Source organism: Oratosquilla oratoria, chromosome 17, assembly GCF_046742065.1.
Source record: "Oratosquilla oratoria isolate Oo_2021 chromosome 17, ASM4674206v1, whole genome shotgun sequence".
NCBI classification, from domain to species: Eukaryota; Metazoa; Arthropoda; class Malacostraca; order Stomatopoda; family Squillidae; genus Oratosquilla; species Oratosquilla oratoria.
The window spans coordinates 18,974,683-18,995,606 of record NC_134793.1 but is presented as its reverse complement, the minus strand read 5'-3'; the positions used below and the strand labels follow the sequence as shown (position 1 = coordinate 18,995,606).

At 43.2% G+C, this 20,924-nt stretch overlaps 1 protein-coding gene across 1 annotated transcript in view; it reads left to right on the top strand.

Annotated features, from left to right (window-relative positions):
- The window catches only part of LOC143034466 (uncharacterized), a 126,055-nt gene that overhangs the window by 7,131 nt on the left and 98,000 nt on the right, over positions 1–20,924 (top strand). Inside the window, exon 2 of the mRNA XM_076200551.1 lies at positions 13,167–14,746. Coding sequence (XP_076056666.1) covers positions 13,775–14,746 — 972 coding nt within the window. The 5' untranslated portion in view covers positions 13,167–13,774. The remainder of the gene's footprint in view (positions 1–13,166; positions 14,747–20,924) is intronic.

Here is a 20,924-nt window from a genome sequence, read left to right as displayed (position 1 = left end):
CCGAACTGTGTATGTGTGTGTACGTGTGCGCATGCATTTACTTAGTTGTCCCCTATCTTGTCTCTATTGTTCACATTTATATATATGTACATGTGTACGTGTATATATATATATATGTGTGTGTGTGTGTGTGTGTGTGTGTGTGTGTATGTATTGTATGTATGTATATGTATGTACCCGCGCGGTTGTGCTGTCTTTATGGCTGAGCGTCGTTGTCTTGCTGTTTCGCTTGAAGCCATACGTGTGTTTGTGCGTACGTGTTTTCATGTGTACGTGTGTTCGTGCGTGCGTTCGTGTACATCCGAGCACAGGTGAAGATGCGTAGTTTGCCCCTAACAACAGTGTTTTTTTTTATGCCAAATCATCCCTCATTCCTTCCCCGAAAGTAGCAAAAGCGGTATTTAATATCTTATAACATTTCAAATTTATTTTATTATATTGGCTAATCTAGGTTTACACCAGCCGTCAATAAAAATGTATAGAACCTGTTTATGATAAGTTTGATTATTATCAACAAATAATGACCAAAACAGGAGCATTTATGATTGGGTACAATCTACACATTTGCAGAAATTTGTGATATTTAGCAAACGCACGTTCTTCAAGTCGTCTCTGTTTAAATTTGAATTATATGGAATTTGGGGTGGATGGGTGCAAGTTTACTGGCTTTTTTCTTGAATAAGGGCGTGTCGACGTCACCAAGGCTTCTTGTGCAAGCTTAAACGATGATAATGTCGACCATATGGTCATAACAAGGATCGTCGTCGTTGTCGTCGTAGGAACAAGCATCATTGGCGATAATGTCCTTGTTGGCGGGAAACTGCACCAGAGTCTGTGGTTAGCGTCGTTAGTGTTCCAGAAGTTCCTTGTTAGCGATAGTTTGCAGCTTCTAAGAACAGGGAATTAGGATCTAAGAATGGCTATTTGTGGTCTTCTGGTTTTTTCCGTAGGTATGTGCAAGTCTTCAACTGTCCCAATTATTTTTTCTTCATTCCTCTCCAGTAATGATTCTTTAATTGCCAACGAAGCTCTTTGAGCGAAATAAAAAGAAATGGACGAAGAAATAACATTTCTATTGGTAAATGAATGATAGTTATGAATTCATGAACGAAAGTCACAAGAATTAGGAAATAGATAAATGAATTAATAGAATTAAAAACAGATCAATAAACCAACGAATTAATAGGAATAAGGGGAGACTTGCTTACTAGAAAATCTAGCAACAATCAAGGTCTCTGCTAGCTGCAAGCTATAGAAGACACTGCTAGTTACCTTGACTAGGCTAGCATGCTATTTGCTTTTGCTACTTCGGTTGAATAGAAAAGACTTAGGTCACGATATTCTAGACTGCCGTTAGAAAATATCAACAATGTGTCTAACATTCGTATTCTATGTTTAACTTCTCTAGTTCGTCATTCAGTTTCTCACCATATGACGCAAGAGTAATTTGAAACTGGAAATTTGAACAACAAATATCGTAACCGAAGTCGTTTCTACTCAATCGAAATAGCAAAAGCAAGTAGCATGCTATCGAGAAGTGTCTAGTGTGCCACCACATTAACTAGCATCTAACACCATCTTTTTTTGTTCTGTCGTTTCCACCATGTGGCTGACGTATGTTTCTTCTCGTTCATGTCAGTATCTAATTTTTCTTTTTGTCTCTTCTTTCGTCGACCGTTGAAAGTTCGTTAGAGTAAAAACGATTTCGGTTACAATATTTGAATTTTCAAATCTCCAAAAATCAAATTATTTTTCCGTCATATATAGCAAAGCTGAAAGGTGAAGTAAGATATTATAAACCTTTACGAATGTTAGACATACAGTTGAAATGGTCTTAGAGAAATCTAGATTTCCTTAACGTTGGAGGTAGGATGGGGTAAGAAAGCTCTTCCAGTGTAATAACCTTTTAGTCGTGTGTGTGCACGCACCCGATATTCTTCCTCTCTGCAAATTTATAATTATTCGTCTTTCCGATATCATAATATTATATCTTAGTTTTTACTAAGAGGGGAAAATAAAAATCAATCTTGGAAATTGCTGGACAAAGTTGATGTGCGAAAGTTGAGTCGGTATTCCCAGTCTCATGGGTGGGTCGGGGGTGGGAGTGGTTGGGTAACTTGGTGGAAGGCATTTTGTTTGTATTACAAAGACAACTTTAAGAAGAAGCTGTTTTGGAACTTTCATTTCCACCCGGGAAATGTTTCTGTCAATATATATATATATATATATATAAATATATATATATATATATATATATATATATATATATATATATTCATATATGTAGCGGAGGTTCGAGTCCTTAGCTGTACCACGTATCAATTTCTGCATGTATGCCTCCTCGATTTTCTCTATGTTGATGGCTTAAAATTAAAGTGATTTGTGGTTGATAAATGTAAATCTGTTCACTGGGACCAGACTTTAGTATATATATATATATATATATATATATATATTTATATATATATATATATATGTATAATTTTTCCCAAATAGAGGAGCGCCCTCATTCGTCATTTTGTCTCTGAAACAATTTTGGAACTTTTTTTTCGGAAATATTTGTTCTTTAAAAAAAAATTCTAAAAGGCTTTTCTCGATAAGAAGTTCATCGTTCGCGTCCTTTCTGTCATTGCAGGAGTGATTTGCTTATTGTCGGGTGTGACGGGGACCTGAGAAAAACGTAATCTTTGTACTTGACGTCTGTTATTTAGGGGGTTGTCTTTGCTTTAGGGTGATATGAACAAGGATGAGAGTTGTGAGGGTGGGACTAGCTAGAGACTGGAAGAAATGTAGATAAAATAAAAAATAAAAAGGGACAATGGAAAGGATAACTAAGACATGGATGCGACATGACGTCATCATCTACGGAGGCGGAGGAGAGATGCAGAAGGTCGCCAGTCAAACAGGCACAATATCGGCTCTGTATTATTGGGACCAAATACGGCGTTGGGGTTGCAGTAAACTAAGTTGTCGTGGTTTGGAGGATTGGTTGGGAGAGTACAGTAGCATAAAGGAAAAAATTCATCCGCGCCTTAAATTTTTTTAGAAGTTGCGCTTGTGTAACAAAGAAAACGGTAGATTTTTGCGTCGATGTTCAGACCAAAGGTATTCTGTCGACATTTGTTATCTATATTGTAATTTGTTATTCTATAAATAATTACGCTGTTCCAAATATTTATCGTTTGAATAAAAGTGATTAGCTTTGCGAGCTCAAATTTTTCTTTATATATATATATATATATATATATATATATATATATTTTTTTTTTATACAAATTTCGTCCAGAACTGCAAAGGGCAGTCATTAGGTATGTAAATGACATTTGTTCCAGACTTTCTAGCTGAATTTCGTTCTCAATATTTAATGAATAGAGGAATGATAACATCTTTTTTTTTCATTTTCCCATTTATTTCCCATCCGGGGTTAAGGTAAAAAATGGTACGTGGAGAGGTGGAAGTTGAACATATACCTAAAATCAAATTCTTGAACACGCTACGCCATGCTACAATGTATATTTTCTTTCTCAATCAAATTTATTTTGTGCAAAGGCTGTTTATTTCTATTTTCTTGTTTTATTGTGTATTTAAGTCGGCTAAAGCTAGATCTTTGCCTGTAAAGAGAGAAAGAGAGGGAGGGAGGGAGGAGAGATGAGAAAAGTGTATAACCGTTGATGTCGTTCGATTGACCGTGAGAGAAAGAACGGACATGTCGCATCATAGCGAGCAGCCTTGCATAAAGTGGACCAAGATTTGAGAAACAGCCCTGTTACCCCACAAAACATTGTAGAGCTGAAGAAAACCGCCAGGCGGCAGGTAGAATAATGATATGTGTGTGTGTGTATATATATATATATATATATATATATATATATATATAATATATATATATATATATATATATATATATATATATATATATATATATATATAAAACAAAGGATTACAAAGGCAGAGCATACAGATATACCTTTTGATCCATAACTAGGTCGGATGTGAAAAATACTAATAATGATAAATAAATAAAAATTATAATAATATAAATAATAATAAATAAATTGATAAAGTCATAGGTATAGTTAAATAATAAACACACCGGTAAATAGTAAATAATAATAAATTCACATATAACTAATGATAAATGAGAATCAAGCAAATAATGATAAACAGACAAATGATAAAACAAATAAATGATATAAAATAAGTGGCAGGCATTACAGCATCTTGCTTGGGTGTTCATCTAAACGAATCTTAAAGCTTCGAACTGAACTGCATGGCACTGCCTCTGCAGGAAGTTTATTCCATTCATTAACTACACGATTGGCGAAGTTGACGTTTGTTTTGTCGCGTCTTTAGGGCAACCTGCTAACATCAAGACCAGGGAGGATTGGGATTCTGGTATTTTATTACTCCGGACTGGACTGTGCTGCCAATCATTCTTCATGGACTTGCTGAAGTAGGTCAGTCCTGATGGCAGGTTTGGTGTCGTGTGCAAATGGTCATGAAAGTATATACGCATAACACACACACACAGACACACACACACGCGCGCGCGCATACACACACACACATCTGTTTATTTAATTTTATCTTACCCATTCGTTTAGTTTTTGTAAAAAGGAGTTGTTGTGTTATTCGGGATACGAATAAGCTAAAAATTCAATCGTGCAAACATTTAAATAATATATTGTAGTGCTTTACTTCCCCCCCTCCCTCTCCTCTTTCTCTATTTCTCTCTCTCTCTCTCTGAGGTAACGCCATTCGCAAGTAGCATCATCAGAACAGTAACGAACCCAAAGAAAATAACAATAATTTCTTCAGCCGAATAAAATCGTTTTGTGGGTGCGACAGTCCGCACACTTTGGGGGAAGGCGGACTGAGCCGCCCTTAGTAAGGCGGCGTCACGCTGGAAGGCCTCTGCAGGAAGGCACAGTTCCACAAGGCGGACCTTAGCGTAAGGGACGCTCTGGTACCCAACTAGATCGGAGACAGATGTTTATTTATTTTATTTTTATTTTTTCTGTTGTATTTCCTTCCTCTCTCTCTCTCTCTCTCTCTCTCTCTCTCTCTCTCTCTCTCTCTCTCTCTCTCTCTCTCTCTCTCTCCTCTCTCTCTCTCTCACATGAAGGTCTTCAAGTTTATTGTCCTTCAATTTCTTTTGGTCTCCAAGATTTGTCTCCTCCTCCCTCCCCCTCTCCCCTCCCCCACTAATCGTGACCCTTAGACAGACGGTGGGGGTGGGGTGCAAGTGTTTTGGGGGGACAAATTGTTTGTGATTAATTAGGGGGAAGTTTGTCGTGCTGTAGTCGTTAACCTCCCCTCCCCCCTCCCCCTACTTTATTCCCCCCTTTCTCGTTGTCTCCCCATTCCACCCATTCCATCCTCCCCCCTCTCCCCTCTCCCCCTCCCCACCACTGTGTCTAGGGTTCAGATGTTATCTGTGCACCTACCAGAGAGTTATGTTACGATGTAACAGTGAGTTACGACGAGGAGGAGCGTGCACACACACACACACACACACACACACACACACACACACACACACACACACACACACACACACACACACACACACACACACACACTTTTTTGTTTTCTTAGTTCCATCCTACCATATCGTCCATCTCTCCTTCTCTTCCTCTTTTTCTCTCCTCCTCCTCCTCCTCCTCTTCCTTCTCTTCTTCCTCCTCCATCCCCTCTATCACCCGATGCTCAAATGCGCAGTAGGCCTACCTGTAAGGTAACACCCCACACAGGTCACTCTTGTTTACTCTCTACACAACTCCCTCTCCCTCTCTCTCTCTCTCTCTCTCTCTCTCTCTCTCTCTCTCTCTCTCTCTCTCTCTCTCTCTCACACACACACACACACACACACACACACACACACACACACACACACACACACACACACACACACCTTTGTTTCCTCTTTCTTCTTTCCTCCTCTTCATTTATCTCGGCGGTTAGTTAACCAGATTGTGCTGGTAGTAAGATTCCATAGGTAAGTAGTACGTATGTTTACATCCTGTCAGGATTACCTGACATAGATAATACACATAAACTCACAAATATGGCGATTAATCTAATGATTTTTTTTTCAATACATCTGAAAAGAACTTTTATTGTATAAGGAAAATTGGTGTAGAGTAGATTAATTGATATTTGTACGAAATGGATAGGGGCGACATCCGTGACGTCATGTCGTTTCGATTGCTAGGAAAGTGTAAGTCAAGACCTCGACTCGTCAGTATTTCACTATGGCAGCATTACTGTTATGCAAAAATTATAGTGATAACATTGGCAATGCCCATTACTTCCATAAAAAATCACAGAGGAAAAATATGTATCAAGATGACAAAATCAAATCTTTCAGTCGTGTTATAGAAACAAGACCGGTTGAAACCGGTTAGGTCGGTCAGTGCTCGAGTCCCTCACTAAATGTAATGATCATAAATATGGAAGTGAATCAGGGAGAGAGAGAAGAGTAGGAGAAACCGGAAAATAATTGGAAAATAATGTTAAAATCTGATACTGCAAATTGTTGAGTTTTTGTATTTACTTAATTGTAGTGTCTCTGCTTGAGCTGTTTCTTCTTCCACATTGAATATTGTATGAAAACCTTGTGTGTGTGTGTGCGTGCGTGCGTGCGTGCTTGTAAACCAAAATTATAATTTAATTGAACTTATATCGAAGACATACGGGACAAATATGTTTTCGATTATTAAAGGAAGCCCATGTACAAGATCGAGAGAGAGAGAGAGAGGGGGGGGAGGGGGAGGTGAGATCTCTGTTTTTCTGTCAAAGATGGGACCAGTTGATATATATATACTGTGTCAATAAAAAATACTAAAACATTTTTTTTGTGTGTGGATTTTTATGCTATACGTTTAGTATAAATTTACGCTGGGTTGGGCTGGGAACTGGTCACGGCTTTCTCTCTGCATGCTCCCCTTCTCCTCCTCCTCTTCTTCCTCCTCCCCCTTCCCCTCCCCCTTCCTCGTTCTCCCTCACCCCCTTTTTTTACGACTAAAAATTTAGCTTTTGTGGGGGGAATATACATGCATGTATATATATATATATATATATATATATATATATATATATATATATATACATACATACATACAGACTATTTATAAACACGTACATGTATGAACTGTCTGACATTTTGTACAAAATATCACACGGTGAAACAAGAAGTCGACTTTCTAACTAATTCAAACGGAAAATAATCCAAAAAGAAAGTAGAGGAAAGCACATACATACATACATACAAACATACATACTCAACTCGTGGCGCAGTTGGTAGAGTTCCCGGCTGCCACTACGGAGGTCCGGGTTCGAATCCCGCCCAGGACTCAGAAATCTGGACTCAAATTTCGATGGTCACAACAAACTACCTACACGTCACTTCTCAAAAACTCTACTCACTACTAGCTTTTCACAACTCACGGGTTTCATGTCACGGTACATTAATCACGAGGCACAGCCACAACTCGCATCTCACGACTCTTAACTCACAGTTCCATCTCTCTCTCTCTCTCTCTCTCTCTCTCTCTCTCTCTCTCTCTCTCTCTCTCTCTCTCTCTCTCTCTCTCTCTCTCTGCACGGACCTGACCTAACTTGACCTAACCTGCACTAACCTGACATGACCTAACCTAATCTGACTTAACCTAACCTGACCTCAACTCACCAACCTAACCTGACCTAACCTAACCTAACCTTACCCCAACTCACTTAACAATACCTCGTACCTCCTAATATCTCCTAGTGCCTCTTAATGTTATATAACCTCACCTGATAAGGATTACAAAGGAGTACAAAGGCGGAGCATGCCGACAGGAGACCTTTTGGTCCATATCTAGGTCGGATGCGAAAAAAAATCATAATGATAATAAATTGATAAATAAAAATTATAATAATGTAAATAACAAATAAAATACATAAATAAATGCATAGGTATAGTTAAATAATAAACAAACAGGTAAATAGTAGATAATGATAAATTGACATATAACTAATAATAAATGAGAATCAAACAGACAAATGATAACAAAACAAAAACACCCAACCTCACCTAGTGTTACCTAACCTCACTACACCTAACATCACTTAAACTTACCTAAGCTCGTCTAATCTCACCTAAGTTTACCTAACCTAACCTCACGTGACCTAACCTAATCTCACCCCACACCATTTAACGTAGCCTAACCTCACCTCTCACTTAAACTCTCTTAACCTAACCCAACCTAACCTTACCTCACCTAACCTAACCTAACCTCACCTAAACTAACTTTCTTGATAACATGACGTCACTCGTTGGGTAGTGGGGGGGGGCTGACTCGAAGTCCCCAAAGACTGGGGAAGGGCACCCGATGGGAAAGAATTCTGCTTTGATGCCGTGACACCCGTAGCTCACAAGACAAGAGCCAGCAAGCTCATACGGGTGACTAAACAAAACAGTCACGTCCAAACCAACAGGACTGTCACGAAAATAAACAGGACACTGTTGCGTCAGAGGAATGTGTGTGCGTGTGTGTGTGTACACATGTATGTATAAACAATTGTTCTTGTATGCATTCGAAATTGTTTTGTTTTGGTAATTTACGATCCTCGTTAAGACAATCTCGTGAATTATGTGTACACAAGTATACCACATGTGTCCATACATACACATTTATGTGTAATGTGTAAATTTGTGCGTTTGGTCTTGAATGTGGGTTCATAAATACATCGATGTGCGTTTATGTACTCCATAAGCCCTACACTAGGCAGTTCCATGTCCCCAGCTTTCTATGTAAATTGTCGAAAAAATTAAATGGTTTGCCACAGTGGTTTTACGACAGAAGAAGTTCTGGAGATGGGCGCTACCGCCAATTCATCGGAGGTTGGAGAAAAAGTAGCCCAGTGTGATGACCCTTACAGCAAAGAAAACGGAAGATTTTCGAGTCGATTTTGAGACCAAAGTTATTTTGCCGACATTTGTTATCTAGCGCTGAATAATTGCGCTCTACTAAATATTCATAATTTGAATAAAATCGACTAGCGGGAGCCAGAATAAAAACTAACATGCTTAGCGAGCTCAGATTGCTTTCTTGGTATCTTTAGATATCTTTTGTTTGACAAATCTCGTCCAGAATTGCAAAAGAGTCTTTAGGTGGGGAGGGTAGTAAAAAGATTGAAAGGTGTGTAGGACAGATGCTCACTTGCAGGGATGACCCGTCATCCAATAGGTGCCAAGATAAGAGGGAGTGGAGTATGTAGGGGATGGAATGGGTGGGAGTTGTTTTTATACCTTTGTTTTTGGCTGCCTCCCTTATAAGGGGGGAAAAGCCTTTAGTGTATGAATGTATTAGTCAATTTTGGGAGAACAATTATTGGTGATCAAGTGTCCTATCTCTCACTTGCCCAGTGATCAATTGTCCACACTCCGACTGAAAGACAGAAGTGGGAATATGACCATCCGGATACTGGAGGAGTTTGACGACAACGATGTCAGACCTCGAGGTTCCTCCTTGAAGAAGGAGCTCGAGGACAACCTTGAGACTTATTGAAGGAGGAATTTGAGGAGAACGACGTGAGGAACTGATACCTCGCTGTGGTATTCTTGTCCTTTCTCGTTCTTGGGTTTGTGGTCAGCCAGGAGTGACGCAAGTCTGGACGAGGCTTCCAGTGGTCCGTCTTCTGACGCGGGCTCTTGAAGGTATTCTGTGGAGCGGACAGAAGACAGGGGGTGAATAGAGAATGGTTGTATATGGATGATGTTGTGATGCATGAAGTAGGATGGGTGGGGGGTGAGGGAGTATGTGTGAAAAATAATTTGACGCAGCCCGAAGGGATTTCTCCCCGTCTTCTCCTTTTTCTGCATGAGGGGATGGTGAAGGGGGTCGCCGATTTAATGAAGCGGCCTTGCTGTGGATGTGCTGTGTCTTGTGGCACTGCTTCTGACCCAGGGCAGTGGACGAGATGCATGGATGACCCGTCATCCAGGAAGTGCCAAGATAAGAGGGTAGGGGGGAGTGGAGTATGTAGGGGATGGAATGGGTGGGAGTGATTTTTATGCCTTTTTTTCGGCTACCTCCCTTATAAGGGGGAAATGCCTTTGGTATATATGTACTCCGTGGAGAGCCTGATTTCCAAGGGATACTCCATTAACTGAATGAAGTCTTCTGGGATTTTGTGAAATCACGAGAAATGGATTAACAAGCCCAGCCACTGGGTTTCAAACCATTGACTGTGCGACTGCTTCCCACAAGGCAATGGCGTTACCGTTGTACCATGCTGGCTGTATATAAAAGGAATGACCTGGAACTTGACCTGAACCTTCCCCAACGACAAGTTGCATGGTACAGTATGTAATCATACGAATGAAGTGTCACAGGTCTTTCTTTGCTGAATAAAATTGGCTGACGTCAGCTGAAGTGGAAACCCCTATAGCACAATGATTAAGGGCACATATAGAGTCTATTTTTTAATGCTGGAGGAATAAAATCGCCTAACGACACCCATGATAAATTTTAAAGTACCCATAGGTGTATAGGTTGGTTGGTCAGTTCAGGGTGTATGCCAGTATTAAACAAAATAAAATCGTATGTGATTAGCCATAATAAAAACAAGTGTTTCTCGATTAAGGAAAGTGCTTTCCCTTTCGACACGTTGAGGCAGGTTTTGTTAACAGAAGTTTGGTTGTGTTGTAGAGGAATTGTATTTGGAAAGTCGTAGAATGTTTAATAAAGAAATGTGTGTATACTTGATATGTCGTTTGTCTGGTTTCAGTGTTCAGAGTCGTACACGTGGTATATGGAGACACACACACACACACACACACACACACACACACACACACACACACAGAGTTCGTCGAGGCTGTGGTAAAATAAAAATGTTGTATTTCATTTCTTGCGAATAAACACATGTCGCATTTTGTTTAAGTCAGTTACCAAGACTAAAATTCGCTTCACACTGGGCCGAATATCGTCAGCTGTTGTGAATTTGAAATAGATAGAAGAAGACTTCGCTAACAGTAGTCTAGACAACTACGTGTCTAACATTCGTATTCTAGGTTTAACTTCTTTTAATTCGTCGTTCAACTTTTTCTTTCAAGTATGACACGAAGGTAATTTGACATTTGGAAATTCGAAGAACGAAAGATTAAGATTGAAGTCGTTTCGACTCGAATGAAATTAATTTAACCTCGTTTAAATGTTAGAACAAATAACCCAAGGGTCGAAGAACTTTCTCCTTTGCTGTTCTCTGACAGGAAGAAGAACAAAGCCAGCTAGAACAGTGGCAAGGAGGCTCTTGATTGTTCTGGTCCTAATTCTCCCCCTCTTTTGTTTCTTTGACAAAGTTTCGTCTTGTAACAGCCTCGGGAACAATGCGACCCTTTTTATGATGAATAAAATTGGTAATTGTGTAGATATTTTGTGTGTATGTATACATATACATACGTACATAGTACGTATGTATATGTATGTATAAAAGGGTCATTGGGTGTGTACAAGGGATAGAGGGAATGTACATACATCCTACGAGTGTGTGCACAGTCTTTATATATACAATGTATATACATGCATATGTTGACGTATGTATGTATATACATGTATATATAGTTATGTACATGTATGTACTGTGTGTGTGTGCGTGCGTGTATGCATGCGTATTTCCCTACCTAGTCTTGAAATACAGGAAAGGTACTGCATTCGTGAGGTTCCGTCACTTTTTTGTTCTAGAAAGAGATGAATCCCTTACATTCTCGACAATTTCTTAAAGGGAGTCACCGCTCGCATGAATGAAGGCGATTCTATTTTTTTTTTTTTTTTTTTTAAGTCGTGTAAGAGTCTGAGGTCATTCCTTGTTCGGCAATGAACGTCTCTGGGATGTTGAACTGGCTCAGAAGACCTTCGTCAGACCGTGGACTATCTGAAGGAGGACTGGCGTCCAGGGCGGCGCCGCTGAAGAGTCTGCCAGAGCACCTGAAGGTAACAAATCTCCTGAAGGAGTGGCAGAAGGAGGCCAAGAAGAAGAAGAAGAAGGAGGCAGACTCTGTGACGAAGTCCCCGTGGACGGCGCCTTTCTTGCAGAGAAGTCCAGAGGACGTCCTTCGTGAGAACGACGCTGCAGAAGGCGTAGAAGGTGAAGTGAAAGGGAACCCGACGAGGATTGCAAGGAGATCACGCGGCGGATGGGAACTGCCGCTTGCGGTCGCGCCGGACCTCTCGGGTTCCGGCCGCCGCAGCCGCCGCGCCGCATGCGACCGACCTTTCACCTTCGTCGTCCTGCCGCAGCTGGCCGCAGCTGGTAACAGCAGAAGCATCAGCTGCATAGCCATCGGTCGTTCTTCAAGAGACCGCGAGACAAGGTCGACCGGGTCATGTGTACGTGTGGGTGTGGGTGTGGGTGTGTGTGTGTGTGTGTGTGTGTGTGTGTGTGTGTGTGTGTGTGTGTGTGAGTGAGTGAGTGAGTGAGTGAGTGAGTGAAGACCAGTATGTCCGAAAGACGTCTTAGAGATAATGACGTTCAAAAAATATCCTTCAGATTTTTCATCAAACTCCGCCCTCGTACAGAGAGATCGAAAGCTAAACTTCGGTATAGATTCAACGACGCTTCCGTTGTTGTCGACTGTCTGTCTTTATGTATTCGGTGGCGCAGTGGTTAACCCTTTTCGGACCATGATTTTTCTCTCTCTTTGTAGCGCACCCCCCACCCCCTCCCATTGGAGGTTAATCTCTTTCGACCCCGAAGCTGTATGAAGTCGTCTGCCTTTAGCCCGAATAAAATCTAAAGCGAATGTGGAATATTCGCTGACCAGCCAGGAATTTAGTTTATTTCCTAGCTGTGTAGGAGCATACGCTATGCGATATACATACATACGTACGTACATATTTACGTGCATACATACATGTATGCATACGTACATACATGCATACAAGTATACATGCATACATATATACAGTACATACATGCATACATACATAAATACATGCATACATACTTATATGTATATACATAAATGCATGGAAACATATATACATGCATACATACATACGTACATACATACATGCATACGTACATACATACATGCATATAGATATAGATATACAATGCATGTTTCTGTTTTGGTTTTAGAAAAAATGAAATTAATTTTTTTTCTTTTTGTCGCTTTACAGATCACGAGGACCCACCTGGAGGAGGCAAACCGGAAGACCAAGAACCCGAAGAGGAAGGACAGGAACCTTGCAGTTGCACGGGCCCAGCTCCCTTTCCTGAAGGAGTGAAGGAACCAGGAGGCTCTTCGGTTCCGGCGGAGCCGTCGGAGGAATGTGTTCGAGTACCCCTCCTTCAGTCAGGTCCTCCCGTCCGCGGCCCCGTTCACGGCGGGTCCTCGACCTTGCCTCGCTGAAGCCCGCTCACTAGTGCCGAAGTACAGTATGACTTGCCGCGGAGTTCGAGTCGCGACTGTGATTCGACCTGATTCGAGACTACGGTGACTCCTGCGCAGGGTTATCGAATTCGGAGGAACCTCGCCGGCACCGCGTAGTGCCACTCAACCACGTGACACAGCGCCACGCTCCTCCCCACGAAGGTCGCAAGCCTAGAGAACGTGGTTCCCCAGGGCAGCGTCGTCACCCGCACCCCAGGTGTGATGTTGCACCGACGACGTCCCCGCCCAACAGCATCAGCCCCCTCGTGCCCCGCCAGGGTCCTCCCGCCGCCGCCGGGTCAGAAGTGTGAGTGGTGCGCGCTCTAATCCCCGAGGGGTGTTCACGCAGGCAACATGCGCTCGCTCACCTACAGCTGGATCGGGCTGTCGGCAGCCTCGCCACTCGTCTTCCTCATGTGCGCCTGGGTCCTGGGTGTCTTCCACTCGTACCGACGCCAGTGGCGCTCCGTCGACCTCTTCCTCCTGGCCGTCTTCGTTCAGGAGCTCCTCATGGCTCTCCAGGTCTTCGCCTACGCCCTCCTGAGCCTGGTCCGCCCGGAGTCGAACGAGGCCTGCGCCGCCTTCGTCTGGGCCCTCAGCGCCACCCGGACCCTGCAGGCGGCCACCTTGACCTCGCTCCTGGTGGACCGCGCCCTAACCAACACGTGGCCCTACAAGTACCGCTTCAGTGTCCGCAGGCACCAGATACGGTACCACCTGGCCGTCCTGGCCACCGTGGCCGTCCTGGTAGGCGTGGCCGCCCTCCTGGCGCGCACCTCCATCCCGGACCCGGCTACCTTCGACCTCTGTAACTTCCTGCCCTACGCCCTCGACATCAAGTTGTCCCTCTTTGTTCTCTCCGTCTACGTCCTCCTCGTCGTCGTCGCCGGCGTCAGTATCGGCGTCGTCACGGCCAGCAGGGGCTGTGGGCGGCCCGGGTCCGGGGGCCGCGCCCTCCCTTCCCCACCCCCTTCGGACCTGTCCCCCATCACCCAGGGCGCGACGACAGCGTCCTCGACCACGTCTTCGTCAGCAGGACGCGGCCCGCTGACGAAAGGGGGTACAGCTCTTCACCACACCACCTCCACGGCTTCCTCCTCCACGTCCGCCTCTTCCATGGACCTGGCGGCGCCTCCGCCCCCGCCCCCGCACCGCCCCCCTCTGGTGCAGCACCGCAGCGGACCCAAAGCGGCCGCAGGGGCGACGGGAGGACCTCAGCGTCCTTCTGCAGGGGCGGCGCGCCCTTCGCCGGCCTGCGACTTCCGCTGGAGCACGGCCGTGGCGGTAGCGTCCCTGTGCTTCTTGATCAACCATCTCCCCTACCTGGTAAGTAACTGGTGCTCCATGTTCAAGATGTACCGGATCTGGTAGGTACTCGCGTACCTCGTGTTTCAAGGTGACCCACTGTTGCCTTAGCGATTCGCATGTACCTGCCCGGTAGCTGCATGTACAACCCGTCTCTGCCTGGTAAGTACTTGTACGAGCCTCTGTCCAGACGTTCCTGGTTTGTACATTTACCTGGTATGTAGAGTACATTATTACGTGTTCTGCGAAACTAGTATATACCTAACTGTAGTACGCAGGAAGGTAGCAGACCTCGAACAGTTTCCCTGTGTCCCTTACTCTCCAGTCATCATACCTGAATTCAAAATTGTGTTTATGTGTGTGTGTGTGTGTGTGTGTGTGTACGTGTGTGTTTGTTTCTATGTGTGTGTGTATGTGTATATTTGTGTTTGGGTGTTTCTGTGTGTGTGTATGTGTATGTATGTGTTTCTCTGTGTGTGTATGTCTAGGTGTTTAAGTGTTTCTGTATGTGTGTGTGTGATTGTGTATGTGTGTGTATGTGTTTCTGTGTGTGTGTGTGTGTGTAGGTGTTTATGTGTTTCTGTATGCGTATGTGTATGTGAATTGTGTTTGTGTGTGAGAGTGAAAGAGATAGAAGGAGAGAGAGAGAGAGAACCTTCGAGTGAAATCTCCTCCTTCTCCTCCTCCTGTAGTAGGCGAATTGGGCGCCTCCCGGTGCTCATATGCACACAATGGCCGGGGGGGGGACCTGGGAGAGGGGGCGGGGGGAGGGGAGGACCTGGGGGAGTTAGTGCATCTGCGCATGAGTGTGAACACTCAATTATTATTATTATTATTATTTTTTTTTTTTTACTCTACGCAGGATCGCCGGCCTATCCTCTTTAGGAACGATACAGCCTATGGTTCGTTCTTTTGTGATATTTGTGAACAAAGGTTGATTTGAGCAATGCTTTGATCTGTCACCGCTCGTAGAACGGTGTGTACGTCTTCTTGTGTATGTACACTCATGTGTACACATGAGTGTGTATGTACACCAATGTATAATTCTGCTGAAGAGTAAGACTGCACACACGAATATTCGTATAGAGATGGCTTTATTATACAAACACGCACGCACACACACACACACGCGAGCGCGCGCGCACGCACATGCAAGTTCACACAGTATACTTTGGTACAGAAGACACACACACACACACACACACACACACACACACACACACACACACACATACACACACACACACACACACATACACACACACACACACAATATATATATATATATATATATATATATATAGAGAGAGAGAGAGAGAGAGAGAGAGAGAGTGCGTGTGTGTGTGTGTGTGTGTGTGTGTGTGTGTGTGTGTGTGTTCATGCAGAAGAACGAAAGAATGAGACTTCCGGAAGGATCGTAATGAACGTTTCTTATGCATCGACGTTCACTCCCCACGTTTCTCTCTTCAGGCGAGACACGATGCTGGACCGTCGACTTGGTCGTCCAGCATCGACTTGAGTTGACCACGAAGGAAAAAAGAAAGAAAAATGAGTCGTTTTGAGTCGTTTCCGGTGAGAGAATTAATTGACATTTAGCAACAGACGCGCACATGTAATGTGTATAATTATATACACGTGTAAGATACATATACATACATATGATTATATGAATACGTAAGATACACATGATTATATGAATACGTAAGATACACATGATTATATACATACCGGTATTTAAGTAACATATATTTATGTACGTATATAAGATATATGCATATATATATATATATATATATATATATATATATATATATATATATATATATATATATATATATATATATAGGCAAAAATAAAAATACATGTACATATACAAATATATGCAAAAAATAAAGATATATGTATAGGCGTATACATGTACAGATATGAAGACATACACACACACACACACACACACACACACACACACACACACACACACAAATAAATATAGTGTGATGTGGTAAAACCAGTTACGGTCAAGGCTTTTTTTTTTCTTTTTTTTCTTTTTTTGGTGGAGGACAATGTGGTGATAGTTGGTGCTGGTGATGTTGGTGATGATGGTGATGATGATGTTGGAGGTGATAATGATGATGGTGGTGGTGATAGTTGGTACTGGTTGTGTGTGTGTAAAGGTGGAATCATCAAAAATAAATAAATGAATAATAATAATAATAATAATAATAATGAATAAAAAAAATGAAAATTATTTATTTTTGCTTAATTCATTTCGTGTATTTAATATTTCATTTCATTTGTTTATTTATTATTTTTTCTTTGTTGTATGAAGAATAAAGTGGCGGGTAATGTGGTTGTTGTCGTCGTGTTGCCCCGTCGTACCCAGGAGGGGGTGGGGGGAAATGGGAGCACATGTAAATGACGTCTAATTGCTCAAGGGACGTGGCTAGTCACCCCGAGGAGGGAGGGGGGGGAGGAGGGGGAAAGTTGCTCTTACAACACCTCCCTCCTTCTCCTCCTCCTCCTCCTCCCCCCTCCTCCTCTTTCCCCTCCTCCTCCCCCCTCCTCTTCCTCTTCCTCCTCCCCCTCCTCCTCCCCCCTCCTCCTCCCCCTCCCCCTCCTCCCCCCTCCTTCTCCTCCCCCTCCTCCTCCTCCCCCTCCCCCTCCTCCCCCCTCCCCCTCCTCTTCCTCCTCCTTTTCCTCCTCTTTTTTCTTATTTCTCTTCTTCCTCTTTCTACTCTTCCTTCTACCTCTCTACTCCTATTCGTACTCCTATTCCTCCTCCTACTACTACCACTATTTCTTGTCCTAATTCTTCTTGTACTCCACCTCCTCCTCCTTTTTTATCCCATTTATCATCTTATTGTCTCTACTACTATCGTTTCTCTTCCTACTCCTCCTCCATCCCTCCTATTCCTTTTTCTCCCATTCCTCCTCCTCCTTCTCCTCCTCCTCCTCCTCCTATTCTACCTTCTATTTTTCGGCCTCCACCTCGTCTTCAACCTCCTGCTTCTTATCCTCTTCCCTCTTCTTCCTAGCATCAATTTCCCACTCCCTTCTCCTCCTCCTCCCCCCCTCCTCTTCCTCCTCTTCCTCATCCTCCTCATCCTCCTCCTCATCCTCATCCTCGTGGCCCTGCAATGTATCGACATAAGCCGTTTTACAGGCTGCCTCACCAACTCCCTCCCTTCTCTCCCTCCCTCCCTTCTCTCCCTCCCTCCCTTTTCTCCCTCCCTCCCTTCTCTCTCCCTCCCACCTCTCTCCCTCTCTCTCTCTCTCTCTCTCCCTCTCTCTCTCTCTCTCTCTCTCTCTCTCTCTCTCTCTCTCTCTCTCTCTCTCTCTCTCTCTCTCTCTCTCTCTCTCTCCCTCCTTCTCTCTGTCTCTCTTCCTCCTTCTCTCTCTCTCCCTCCCTCCCTCCTTCCCTATCTCCCTTTTTCCTTCCCTCTCTCCCTCCCTCCCTCCCTCCCTCTCTCTCTTCCTCCCTCTCCCCCTCCCTCCCTCCCTCTCTCTTCTCCTCCTCCCTCCCTCCCTTCTTCCTTACCTCCCTACCTCTCTCCCTCCCTCTGTACCTCCCTTCTTCCTTCCTTCCTTCCTTCCCTTCCTCCGTCCCTCCCTCCCTCCCTCCCTCCCTCCCTCCCTCCCTCCCTCCCTCCCTACTTCCCTACTTCCTTCCCTCTCTACCTCCCTTCTTCCTTCCCTCCCTCTCTTCGTCCCTCTCTCCCTCCCTTCTTCCATTCGTCCCTCTCTCCCTCCCTCTCAGCCTTCCTCCCTCCCTTCCTTCATCCCTCCCCCCCTTCCTCTCAGCCTCCCTCACTCCCTCCCTCTCACCCTCCCGTCCTCCCGTCCTCTCGGTCTCTCTCACTCCCTCCCTCCTTATTCCACTCCAGTCGTTGGACCCTGGCCTGGTAGGGAGATGGCTTAAAATTGACCTCCCTGCCCTAAATTGCCTCCCCTCCCCCCTCTTCCCCCCTTAGGGGTGCCCCCTAGGGGTCCTCTTGAAGAAATGTTCTTCTTCCCGAACGAGACTAAGAAGTCTCCTCGGCTACAGATAACCCCCCTCCCCCCGGGGGGGAATAACCAGAAGAAAGTACATAAAGGCCATAGAGGGGTGTGAGGGGGCTCTCCCCTTCCCCCCAGCAAATAAAATCACCCGACGGCAGTTTGAATTAAATAGTAAATGGGGCGTCTTTGAGCACCGTGATGGTTTTCAGGTCTCACGGGCTTTCGAGTACCTCTCACGTCGTGAGATCTTCAACCAAAGTGTGGGGGGTGGGGGGGCGTTTGTAAGAAAGGGCGCAGCCCCGTGGGCTGGTACTCGGTACCCTGGTTGTTTGGGTTTCCATTGGCTTGTGTTCTGTCATTGTAATATATATATATATGTATATATATATGTATATGTATATATATGTATATATATATATATACATATGTATATATATATATATATATTTATATGTATACATATGAACATATATTTGTGTGTATATATATATATATATTCATATGTATATATATATGTACATATATATGTATATATATATATATATATTTATACACATATATATATATATTTGTATATATATATATATATATATATATGTGTGTGTGTGTGTGTGTGTGTGTGTGTGTGTGTGTATAATATATATATGCAAAGTAAGCCATTTGGAAAAAAGAAACAAACGAACCAGAGCGCTGAAGATGTAATACACGAAAGCACTCTGCCTCTTTAGTTTCTTTTTTCCAAGTGGTCTACTTTGCATAAGTGAACACACGTACCCATGTTCTTGTTAGCATATATATAAATATATGTATATATATATATATATACATATATATATATATATATATATATATATATATATATAGAGAGAGAGAGAGAGAGAGAGAGAGAGAGAGATTCGAGTCCTGCGCACGCCCTGTCGTTCCAGATAAGGAACCGGACCAAATCCCGCGTGGACGACTTCGGGGACGCCCTCTGCAAGGGGTTCCTCTCTTCTCAACGACAAAAACTGGCCAGGGAACGAAGTCATGCTACCCTCCTCCTCCTCCCCCTCCCCCTCCTCCTCCTCGCCCTCCTCCTCCTCCTCCTCCTCCTCCTCCTCCTCCTCCCACACACCCTCATTCCTCACTTGATGCAAAATGTGTGTTTATTCTCTTTATATAGTTCAGTGTCAGCTCTCCCCCGTACACGCACGCGCGCACACATAGACGCGCACGCACACACACACACATACACACAGACACACACACACACACACACACACGCATGCACGCACGCACGCACACACACATAATTATGAAAGGGTTTGAAGTCCTTGATAGAGATTATTTATTAAAGTGGGATAGAAGAAAAACCAGAGGAAACGAAAAGAAACTTGAAAAGGATAGTTACAGTAGAGATATGAAAAAGAATAGCTTCCCACACAGAGTGGTAGATGCCTGGAACAAACTGAATGAAGAAACAGTGAGTGCAAAAGCTTTACAAGGATTTAAGATCAAACTAGATGCTGAAAGATACAAAAGCGGAACACTACGGGCATAGCTCTCTTCCCGTAAAATACAACTAAGTGAATACAACTAGGTAAATGCATACACACACACACACACACAGACATACACAGACACTTACACATACCCACACACACATACACGCACACAGTGATGGCACTATTTTCGTCCATATGGTACAAGTTACAAGGTAGATCTTTCACTTGACAAGTATGGCGATACTCAAAACTCCTGAATAAAGAAATCTGATTTGTGGGACCAAAAAATTTAGACTTCAAGTAGCTTGAATTATGAGAAGATACTTGTAGAAGCTGTTATGATCCGCTGTGTTGGTAACTATCGTCAGTGTAAAACAGTTATTTGAAAATGCGTTAAAATTTTACACCGGTCATTAAAGTGTTTGTGATTCATTATATATTGATAATTTTTTTATCCTCTTTCGTCTTGTTTAAGGCAATACTTAGCATTAATTTAGTTTGATTTAATTAGATATTGATCGTATGATCTGGTGTCTTATACTAGCGACATCTATGAAACAGACAACTGAGTTAGAATTTGACTGCGTCAGGTCGTCGACAACAACAAACTATTTAATAGCTTTCCTTTCTTCATCGATGACTTACAAATAAACGAGGTTATTAAAGGAGGTATTTATATAAATAACTAATAAAAAGCTTCAAGTTTATCCGAAAAA